Genomic DNA, 12,463 nt, shown 5'->3' with positions numbered 1-12,463 from the left:
CTTTTACAGAATGAAAGCAATTTGAGGCCATGGTCTATGTGTGGGTGGGGTTGAAGATGTAGATTTGGAAATTATCCACGGAAGGGTGAGAATTAAAACTGTGGGATGATAAAATTGTAGGCAGGGTGTACAGGGATGCAAGGCAAATGTAGTTTATGACTGTGTTTCAGGAATGGAATCAGAAAAATGATCCAAAGAATAAGAATGTAAAGGAGGGGTCAGAGGAATATGAGAACACCCGGGATAATGCTTTTTTACAAACTGAGAAAGAAAAGAATTTAAAGGAAGAGGTGTTCCAAAGTGGCCAAGCCTTATAAAGAAGTCAGAAGATGTGGTCTAAAAAATGGATTTAGAAAATGAGAAGATCAGTGCAAATAGCAGGATTAATGCATCTTGTATTTATTATTTTTTTAAATCATGGAATTTAATCTCTAAGTACCAGAAAGCCAAGGAAGTTTTGTATAAAGGAATCATAGAACTAGAGCAACCCGGCCTTGGCAGATGGCAAGTCTCAAACCCTTTTAGCAAAGGGGTGGAAGCCAGTAAAAAGAAGAGGAAGAGGAGGAAGAGATGATAAAGACAGGATTCATGGAATAATACCCTAAGAAGGCAAGAAGGATTGTTCAAAGGAAATCATTGCTTACCCTACAGAGCCAACCCTCCAATAAGTTTGCAGATTTCCATGAAGTGAATGCAATAATTAAATGAAATATTTTGCCATGGGATCACTTCCTCCTTTTCACAGGGTATTTTATTTGTGCAGATACCACTGCCATTTAGCGATGACTCAGGACAACTTCAGGTGCCAAGCAATAGCAGGGAAGCTGCTGTGGAGTGAAAAGTAAAGCTATTGGAGTACATAGGAATGAATGTATTAAAGGACCGAGGGTCATTCTGGGTCCCTGAATATTTCATAGTGAAAGTAACAAAGAAATACTACTATTTATTAGTAGGGAAACATTTTTTTTTAAGTTTGAAAGGAAATTATTGTGGAGTTCCCTATCTTCTATTGCAGATAGACCAACTCCAAATGAGTATATTCATGGCTAAGATATTTCTAGAACAGGGGCCAGCTCACAGGCCTTCCACAAATCTGAAGACATGGCTTGAATCCTGTGCCAACACTTTCTGGTTTTATGAGATAAGTCTTAGCTCCTTAGCCTGTTGTTCCTTCATTCCCTCATGTCTGAAATGGGGCTAATCTTGTGATTTTATAATAATTATGAAGGGTTAAATTTATTTGATACATCTGCCCATAGTGAATACCAAAGTAATTCTGTGATTTCCACACATTCCCATGACAAAATTGAAAAAAATAGCAGCTCCAATCTTCTGAAATGAGATTCTACCATGAGCTAATTTCTACTTAAAACTTTCAATACTTGCAAGGGTTTTAGTAAAAATTCATTGAATATTTTCTTTTAGACTTTAACCTAACATGTTGCTGTATTTTTACTTTTTTTCCAGTTAAAGATTTAGAAAAAAGAAAGGAACCAAAACCCAGAGTCAAGGTTTTGGACAAAGGAAATGAGAATAAACCATCTGTACCAGAAGAAGGTCAGATTTTTTTTTAAATTTCTTATTTGGGGGATTGAGTTGTCTTAAGAACACAGGCAATACATACATCCTTGGCCGTTGGTCCCATCAGAGGAGTACAGATCTAATATGAAAATCTCCCACAGCCCCACCTCATTCCCTCCTTCCTTCCTCACACATAGTAACTGTCAACACTTCCCTCTCCCTTACTTTTCCATATTTAATAACATCACTAAGTTCTGGTGAATTTATTTTCTATTGAAATACGACAGAATCTGTTCATTTCTTTCCATGTCTATTGCCAATACTCTGCTAAGCTCCCCTTTCTTTCCTGGTGTGCAGTATTATTTAGCAAGATCTCAATTTATTCTCTGCCCAGAAGTTAGAGTGATCTTTGCAAAACACATCTGACTCTATGCTCCACGTACCACCCCCCCGACCCCTGCACATCTTAAAACCCCTTCTATGGCTTTCCACTGCTCTTAAGATGGAGACCAGATCCTTATCAAGACTTTCAAGGCCCCCCATAGTCTTGTGACCTACCAACCTTTCTTCCTTCTTCATCTCCTTCCTTCTTCATCTCGCTGTTTAATTTTAAAACTTTACGAACACATTGCAAAAACTACATACTTCTAAAAATGAAATTGCAGGGTTAAAGGATATGCAAATTTTACAATTTTGATAGTCTACCGACACAATTTTTTCAATAATTTATTCTTAAAACGTACACTCTTTCCAATATTTGAAATCCTCAGTTTCAAAGTTTTCCTATTTCTTCTAATAATTTATAGTTTTATATTTATATTAACTATATTATTATGATTTATTGTTAAATATATCAGGTATATAAAAAGTATAAAAATAAGTAATAAACAACTTTATCCAGTTAAGAAGATAAATATAAACAGCACAGTTGGAACTCTCTCTATATCCCTGAATATTCCTTTTCCTCCCCTTCTAAGAGGCTGCCAGTATTTGAATTCAGTGTTTATCATTCCAATATGTGTCTTTATCATTTTACTACATAAATATATGAATCCTGAAACCATATTTTAATTATGAATTCATATCTTAAATTTTCTATACATTTAATCAAAATCTATGTATACTTTGCAACTTGCTTTTTTTTCACAAAATATTAGATTTTTTGAATTATCCATGTTGACTTATGTGAGGCAATTTATTCATCTTTGTTGTGTAGAATTCCTTGGATAAATATAACCCAATATATTTAACTCTTCTACTCTGATATTCCCATTATTTTGCTATTACAAAATTGCTATAAGTATTCTTATTTATGTTGCCTTCTGTACATGTGGTAGAATTTCTCTAGCATATACACCTAGATATTGAATTATTCATTTATAATGTGTGCATATCTTCAACCTTGTTCATCTTGTCTATGGTATCTTATTGTTTTATATGTTTTTATATATAATATTCTTTCCTTATTATGTTTTTCTTTTTCTAACTTCCTGAATTGAATGCTTATCTCATTAATTTTCAGTATTTCTCCTTTTCTATTATATGCATTAAGGCTACAAATATCCAAGTACTGCTTTAGCTGTATCACATAGATTTTGATATGTAGTTTTATTTTTATGTAGTTCATGCTATATAATTTCTAATTTCTACTAGGCTTTCTATTTTGATCCACAAGTTATTTAGAAATATATTATTTAATTTGTAAACATACAGAGATTTTTTAAAAGATATGTATTTGTTGTTGGTGTCTAACAATTGCATTGTGATACCAATATTTTTAAAAAAATTTGTTCAGACATTGTTTAAATGTGGTCAATTTTTTTTTAACCATCGCATGTGTTCTTGAGAAAAATTTTATTCTCTGTGTCTGGGAGATTTGTCCATTTCTCTTTGTAACTCTGGCAGTTTTGCTTTAATTAGAGGCTAAGTTCATGTAAAATAAGAGTTGTTATATTGTCCTAGTGAATAATTCTTTTAATTTTGTAAAAATTTTCTTTATTCTTAGGAATTCAATATTTGACTTAGACACTATTTTGCTTAATAGTCACATAACATATTGATTCTCTGCCCTTTAAGTTTCACCCTATTTGTGTTCTCAGGTTCAAGGTGAGTAAATCTTTAAAGAGCATTTAGTTGGATTTAAAAAAATCATCTCTTACAATCTCTGTATTTTAATTGGTGTCTGTAGTCCACTTACATTTTGGATTTGCCATTTATTTTATGCTTCCTATTATGCTACATTTTCCCCTTGTATGCCTTATTTACTTAAAATTGATCACTTTTTAAAAAAATACATTTCCCCCTCTACTGAACTAGCAGGTATTTAATCCTTTTGTGTTTTTTGTATGATTATAATTAAATTTTTAGTGTGCATACAAAACCAAACTCTAAAACTAATCAGTATATTTACCATTCCCCAACCAATACAAAATTTTATAGTACTTTAACTTCAATTATCTACCCTCTATATTTTACATAATTCATAACAAATACATTAATTTTAATGTTTTTGCCTCATGAAGGTGTAATATTTATAGTAATTATAATTTTAACAGTCATTGTTTGTCCAGAACATCCCATGTTTATAAATTTCTTTGCTCATTAATCCATCTTGCATCTCAGATTTTCTGCATGTGTTCAGTTTCCTTTAGAGAAGATCTGTGGTGGTAAACTTAACTTTATTCACACAAAAATATCTGCAGCCCACCCTCACTTTTGAAAGACTAGCTGGGTACCAGGTTGAAAGTTGTTGTCTCTAATCATTTAGAAGATATTTGACTCTCTTTTGGCTCTTGTTTAAGACAAGTCTGTTGACAGTCTAAACTTTATTCCTTTTCAGGTAATCTCTCTTTTCTTTCCAGATGCTTTTCAGGCTTTCTGTTCTTTTTCTTTGGCTTTCTGTTGTTTCACTACAATAAGTCTTGTTATAGATCTCTTTGTGCTCCCAGAATCAGCATTTATGACTTTCACTGATTCTCAACCTTTAGCTCTTCAAATATTCTTTTTCTCAGTTACCTGTTTCTTTCTCTCTTCTCTCTTTCTCTCTCTGTATTCAAATTATAATTATCATAGATAGTCTTTTTTGATGATCTATGTCTCTTAACTTTTACAATTTTCTACCTCTTTGATTTTATCAATGACATTTTGGGTAATTTCCTTTGTCTTTCTATTAGTATACTAATTACCCTTTCATCTCTTTCTAATCTGCTTTTTAGCCTGTCCTTTTTAATGAGTAAATCTTTTATTTCTAGAAATTATATTTGATTTTTTGAAAATTTTGCTAGCAATTTATCTGGTACATTGTTCCATTTTAGTGTTTTTTAAAAAATTATTCTGCTCTCTTAATCATGTTTATATTCTGAACCCAATAATTATATTATCTAAAGTATTTTAGGGGTAAATTTTTCTTTTCTTTTCTTTACTGGTTTTCATTCATGGTGCTTGTTTTCTTGTTTGACATGTCACTTTGATTTGTGAGTTTGTTTGTGGGAATTCTTCACAGCATGGTTTAGGAGTCAGCACCTCCAGAGTGGCGCCTCCTGGTTGCTACCAAATTGGAACGATTTTATGTTAATTTCTTGTTTGGGGATGCTCAAGCTTGTCAATGTTACAAATTCATATGACACTATGTAAATATTGTTTTTCTTATTACCATTTTACCCACTTATTTTAACATCCATTGATGATTCTTGCCTGAGTCAGTTACTACTATAATGTTTCTGAAATGATAATTTTCCTAACTTCATTGTTCATTCTACATTTATTAGGTGGCATTCTGCTGTAAGGGAGATCTTTCCCTTCTTCCATATTTATTTATTTATATAATTTTTATGAATTTTTATTTCATGTGATGGATTATAATCCATTACTATCATGTATTTTGATGCTCAAATTCTTCCAGAACTGCTCAGTGAGAGCTATTTCAAGGTGTCTCCTATGCCCTTTTAATATATCCCCATCATTCTTGAAGCTCTTCTTTACTTTCTGGCACAAACCTTGCATTCCAGGCTCCTCTTGTAGTTTTTGTGCCCTGTCCTGAAATCAACCACTTCTTCAAGGAGTTGGGTTTTTTTCATGGAGAATGGTATTTAGATACCAAAATGTGGTTACTAGATGTGTTTATGCTTCTGGGTTGTCATTGCTTCTAGGCCCTCTTATCTGAGAATACACACACACACACACACACACACAGTCCATTATCTATTTACCTATGTATCTATCCGCTATCTTATTGTACCTTGTATCTATCATCTATCCATACCACAGAGTTTATTCTAGCATTTCTTTTTCCATATTTACAACTCTCTCTTCAAAAGAGTTGGGTAACATGGCTCCCGATATCTTAAATGCACCTACTTATATGCTCAATCATAGAAATAGTTTCAAACTTGCTAATTTATACACTTAGCAAAAAGTCTGTTGATTAGAGTTCGATATTTGCCTTTAGTGTGAGGTATATAATAAAATATCTGTGTTCAAAAGGATCTTGGGTTAGTTCTTTTCTTCCCTGTTCACTGTGGTTTTGTTATTCATTTTTAATATAGTCAGGTTAATTTGTGAGTACATAAAACATTAATGTGGTTCCAAAAGTAAAAAAGTATACAAAAGGGTAATATTCAAAAGAAGTATGACTTCCGCTATTTCTTCCACCCAGCTTTACTCACCACCTTTAAATAACCAAACTCATTAATTTCTGATTTACTTTCCCTGTGTCTTTTTTTTTTTTAATTTCTAACTACTTTTATGGAGGATTTTACGTGTAAGTTCTCGGCTGAGTTTTGGCTTAGCATCCTTTGCCAGTCAGTGCTTAAAGAATGGCACTCAAAGTGAAACCTATCTTCCATCCACGGATTAGAGTTTGATCCCAGAATTTAGCTATAACTAGATATTCCTAAAATGTCCTCAGTTCTCCTTTCTTTTCCCTGATGCACCTTCCTCTTGCTCTTCTAAAACATAGGTTTGAGTGACGTGAATTGAACACTGGGAAAAGAACAGTGAAAAGTGAGGGTAATGTTAATATATGTTCTGATAAATCCTCACAGACATCTGCAGAAGGACCTTTCATTCAGCAGTTCATTTGCTTTACACACTAAACACATGTTTATGGAGAGGCCTTTCCTGAGCCACTTTCACTAGGGGCTGTTTCAACATATTTATTGCAGTGATGAAGACCTGGGTTAGGGCAAAAACTTTCAGGAATTTTGTAGATAAAAGGTGGCTTCCTCTTTTAGGTGAGGGTTCCCATGAAGTATATGAAGGATCAGAGAGGATTCTGAGGGCACTGGTGATATGAGCAAATAGTCTTAAGAAGTAAGTTGTAAACAATGGTGAGAATTCAGGCCAGAATTAGGGCTCCCAGGAGAGTGAGGGGGAGGGTTAATGGGGCCCACTGGAGATTTTAAAAAGGTCATCCCTACCCAAGCCTTGATGTACTTTTTTTTTTGAATTTTTAAATTTTATTTTATTTATTTTTTATACAGCAGGTTCTTATTAGTTATCCATTTTATACATATTGGTGTATATATGTCAATCCCAATCTCCCAGTTCATCCCACCACCACCACCACCACCACTACTCCGCTACTTTCCCCCCTTGGTGTCCACACGTTTGTTCTCTACATCTGTGTCTCTATTTCTGCCCTGCAAACCGATTCACTTGATGTACTTCTTTCCATAGCCCTTCTTTCAAGATGCGATACTTCCATGATTCACATTGAACTCTGCTCTTTGTTTTCCCTACAATCTACAGTATTTTGGTATAAGAGCCTACATTGATAGTGGCTCAGATACAGTTGGACATAGTTCAAATATTTTAGAATTTTAGTTTAGATGTAAAGAGCTAAGACTTTTAACAGAAGTTGCTGTGCAGTTAGTTCCTTGTTTGCTGTCTACTGTATGTGTTTCTTCAATAATCCAAATCCAACTCCCAAACAAAAGGGGTGTTGACCTTGGAGCATAATACTGGCACATCTGCTATTTCTTCTGTGTTGTCCAAACAGCTTTCTCCAGTTATTTTTGGTGTTTTGCACAAGAATACAGGACTTGATTGAAAAAGATAATGAGATAGAAAGAAAAAGTCGCATAGGGTTTCCTTGTTTTTTCCTCAATGATTTTTAAATTAAGATCTCTGACACTCTTCGCGTTTTTTTAAATGAATTATTTTTCTTTGCAGGGAGAAGGTAAGGGGAGGGTCCCAATGCTCTGATTTTTAGGAGGAAAAAATAAGATGAGCTTAAGTTATTCTTTCTAAGGGTTGGCAAACTATGGCCCATGGGCCAATCCAGTCCTCTGTTTTCTTAAGTGGGTAAATGGGTTTTATTGGAACACAGCTATGCTTATTTCTTTATATACCATTTATAGCTGCTTTTGCACAATATCAGAGTTGAGCAGATACAACAGAGATCAGATGGCCTACAAAGACTGAAATATTTTCTGTCTTGCCCTTTTCAGAAGAAGTTTGCCAATCCTTGCTTTAGAATGTTTAAAACTTTTGAATATGTTGGAACAGAATTACTCACTGAACTGAGTAATTCACTGCTTTTCTAAGGCCAGCTGTCCATTTTGGTATTTCCAATAAGAATTACATAGGATGTACTCTCATATATATGCCTTCAAAGGATCCTACTTCTCATACTCTCACATTTGTTTTTTTTTTCCCTACCTGAAACACGAATTCTCCCAATTAACATTAAATGAGTTAATACATATAGTGTCTAGAATATAGTCAGTGCTACATAGTTATTTTCTATTAATATTAGAATGTATAGTTTGCATGAATTAATATCATCAAAGACCAGTCTTTTGTGTTAGTGATTTAACAATAAATGCATAGAAGAGATTTGGTGATTACCCTCCAGTGCTGAACACTGAGTTAGGCACTGGGAATTAATTGGTGATCATGGTAGGCAGGATTCTACCCTCATGAAACTTACATAGCCTAGCAGGGACTCAACGTGTTTACCCGGTGCCTTCTCTTGGGGAAGAGTCAGGTTTGAAATATATGTAGTTATGGTTGAGCATAGCCAGGGCACATGATTATTCTCCAGGTGTATTTTCACTTACTGGAATTGCTTACTTCCTATAATACTTCTATAGTTCTCGGCTTGCAATTAAGAGATCAATTTGAAAGTTTACTGCTTTTTCCACTAGTTATTCTGGGCCTTAAATTTGCTGAACCCAGCACTGTGAGCTTAGTTTGACCAGGGTGGGACTGGAGAAAATTTTAATTCTGGTGATGCAGCAATCAGAATATTGGTAAAGCACAGGTGAGTGGATGGGTTTTGTAGGTTAATTCTGGCTAGATCTTGACTTTTAGACACAAGGGGGAAGGGATTGAGTCTGGTCATAAACTGGACTTTGGGGTTAGGTTGTGGGTGGAATTCATGCATTAAAGGATCTAGAAGGATGCCTGGCCCATAGAGTATGCTCTGTTAAGTGTTCCTCTTCCTCCTCTTTTTTTTTCTTCCTCATCTTCTCCTTCTATTTCATTCTCCTCTTCTCTTCCTCATTATTCTCATAATAATAATTATTATCCTTACCTAGACAGTTGACATAGCGTACCAGCAACACTAGGGTGAACTAGAAAATCTCTGCTCATAAGCATAAGGAGAATTTTTGGGAGCCCCTCTGTCTGTGCCTGTGTCTCGAGTGGAAAAATGTCTCCTTGAGAATTTATAACCATGGGCCTGTACCACATACAGATTAGGCATTCACATTTATACTTTTTACATATTCTGGGGTCCTAATATTCAAGAAATCAATTTTAAACTTGCTCAAAGCTGGTATAAGTAGGGTCCCTGGCAGAAGAAAACACAAAATCACCTTTGAGGCATACATGCTCAGCCCTAATTCTAAAGATTACCACATATAAGGCAATGCCAGAAAGAGTTTATAATCCAAAATTTTGAAACACAGAAGTAAAACCATGAGTTTGAGTCATGAGACACAAATATGGTGGTCTCAGAATCCCATGATTTCCAATTATGAAATGATTACATAAATACTATAAAATAAACAACAATATTATTGAAGTCATAGAAATAGTCAAAACAAGAGAAGGATGAGAGACCACAGACAAAACAGGAAGAAGGAGGAATCAAAAGACTTGTAGAAGCCATTTCTAAGTGATGGAGATCTAGCTATGGGTAGTTGTCTGTTCTTCAGTTCTTTGGCATATTAAGTAAAAGCACTGTTTTAAATAAGTAATGTTAATTCAAGTTATTAATTTATTAAAAATGGTTGAGAAACCCTGATCCAACAGAAGTGGTAATGTAATTTTGGCCCTGTTTCTCCTCACTTCTGCTCTCCAATCATTCCATAACATTTCTTAGAAGCACAAAGCAACTGCAGAGGTGGTCTGTCAAACCCATGGCATTAACCATATGGTAGGTCTGAGTCTGAGTAGCCATGCTCAGAGGAGAAATCAGATCATATGAGTGGCTTTTCAGTCCAAGGTTTAAGAGGATAAACAGTAACATTTTCGTTAGAATATTCTTTTTTCTTCCCCTATTGAACTTTCCTTTTTCTCCCTTAATTTCCTTGTTACTTCTTGAGGTCAGTGTGGCTCAGTATATAGCACACAGGTTTTGTGGTCATACATCCCTTGGAATGAAATCTTCCCTTGCTTCCTACCTACCTAGGCAACCTAAGGCGTAGAAACCTCTCTAAGCTCCAGTTTCTTCTTTGGCAAAATGAGCATAATAGCCATAATGAGTATGCAGGTTTGGGAAGATTAAATGCTATCAGGTTTGTGACATACCTGGAACATAGCAGGTATGGGATGAATGTCAGTTTGCACCTCTTTTTCTATTTTCTTTATTTCTAGTTTCTTCTTTTCAAAGAGAAAATATTAGCCTACCAAATGCAGCAGAGTGTCTACATTGTCAATAACTATTTGTTGAATATTTGGATTTGGCTTGTTTTACACTCAAGGAGAGAGGTTCACATTCCCTTAGAGAAGATTAAGAAAGACTGTTTTAATGAAAAGAATGTCTTTATTATAAAAAAGCAGAAAGCAGATATCTGTTTTTGCTGTGATGTAAAGCATTAAAATTCATGTTTTCAGGAACTCAGAAAAGCATGAAACAGAATCAGTCATTCAGAAAATAATCATTGAACACCTGCAAAGTACATGATACCTGTGCATAAAATTATAAGGTTTCCCTGAGGGCAAGGGGCTGAGATTCTTCTAGCAATAGACCTTCTGTTTTCTCCGACTTTCCGCTACCCCTGACCACTCTTGATAAGACATTTTTAAAGGATTTTTGACACCTCTTCTGTTGGCCTCCAACAAATTTTATCATTCTTAACCCATGAATTTTCCAGTGGTAAAAAAAAAAATATAGCTCTTCCTTAAGTAAGTTTTCAAATGTCCTCATTTTAGTTTTTTTATTTTTTTTCAGAGATATCTGAAGTTATCATTTTATTTTATTTATCTATATATATTTTAAGTTTTATAAGCCTATATGTTTTTTTAACATCTTTATTGGAGTATAATTGTTTTATAATGGTGTGTTAGTTTCTGCTGTATAACAAAGTGAATCAGCTATATGTATACACATATCCCCATATTTCCTCCCTCTTGCGTCTCCCTCCCACGCTCCCTATCCCACCCCTCTAGCTGGTCACAAAGCACTGAGCTGATCTCCCTGTGCTATGCAGCTGCTTCCCAATAGCTCTCTATTTTACATTTGATAGTGTATATATGTCCATGCCACCCTCTCACTTCGTCCCAGCTTACCCTTCCCCCTCCCCGTGTCCTCAAGTCCATTCTCTACGTCTGTGTCTTTATTCCTGTCCTGCCCCTAGGTTCTTCAGAAACATTTTTTTTTGATTCCATATATATGTTTAAGCGTACAGTATTTGTTTTTCTCTTTCTGATGTACTTCACTCTGTATGACAGGCTCTACACCATCCACCTCACTACAAATAATTCAATTTCATTTCTTTTTATGGCTGAGTAATATTCCATTGTATATATGTGCCACATCTTCTTTATCCATTCATCTGTGGATGGACACTTAGGTTGCTTCCATGTCCTGGCTATTGTAAATAGTGCTTCAATGAATAAGATGGTACATGACTCTTTTTGAATTATGGTTTTCTCAGGGTATATGCCCAGTAGTGGGATTGCTGGGTCGTATGGTAGTTCTATTTTTAGTTTTTTGAGGAACTTCCATATTGTCCATACATAGTGGCTGTATCAATTTGCATTCCCACCAACAGTGCAGGAGGGTTCCCTTTTCTCCACTACCCTCTCCAGCATTTATTGTTTGTAGATTTTTTGATGATGGCCATTCTAACTGGTGTGAGGTGATACCTCACTGTAGTTTTGATTTGGATTTCTCTAATGATTAGGGATGTTGAGCAGATTTTCATGTGTTTGTTGGCAATCTGTATATCTTCTTTGGAGAAATGTCTATTTAGGTCTTCTGCCCATTTTTGGATTAGATTGTTTGTTTTTTTGATATTGAGCTGCATGAGCTGCTTGTATATTTTGGAGATTAATCCTTTGTCACTTGCTTCATTTGCAAAAATTGTCTCCCATTCTGAGGGTTGTCTTTTCGGCTTGTTTGTGGTTTCCTTTGCTATGCAAAAGCTTTTAAGTTTCTTTAGGTCCCATTTGTTTATTTTTGTTCTTATTTCCATTTCTGTAGGAGGTGGGTCAAAAAGGATATTGCTGTGATTTTTGTCATAGAGTGTTCTGCCTGTGTTTTGCTCTAAGAGTTTTATAGTTTCGGGCCTTATATTTAGGTCTTTAATCCATTTTGAGTTTATTTTTGTGTATGATGTTAGGTAGTGTTCTAATTTCATTCTTTTACATGTAGCTGTCCAGTTGTCCCAGTACCACTTATTGAAGAGGCTGTCTTTACTCCATTGTATATTCTTGCCTCCTTTATCAAAGATAAGGTGACCATATGCACCTGGATTTATCTCTGGGCTTT

At 34.9% G+C, this 12,463-nt stretch overlaps 1 protein-coding gene across 1 annotated transcript in view; it reads left to right on the top strand.

Annotated features, from left to right (window-relative positions):
• The window catches only part of COL14A1 (collagen type XIV alpha 1 chain), a 229,571-nt gene that overhangs the window by 31,747 nt on the left and 185,361 nt on the right, over positions 1–12,463 (top strand). The window contains exon 5 of the mRNA XM_082601195.1: positions 1,468–1,557. Within this exon, the coding sequence (XP_082457321.1) occupies positions 1,468–1,557 (90 nt within the window). The remainder of the gene's footprint in view (positions 1–1,467; positions 1,558–12,463) is intronic.

This window comes from Mesoplodon mirus (genome assembly GCF_964341445.2).
Source record: "Mesoplodon mirus genome assembly, chromosome: 16".
Taxonomy (NCBI): domain Eukaryota; kingdom Metazoa; phylum Chordata; class Mammalia; order Artiodactyla; family Ziphiidae; genus Mesoplodon; species Mesoplodon mirus.
Note: the sequence above shows the minus strand (reverse complement) of the source record. Positions and strands in the feature narration are given on the sequence as shown.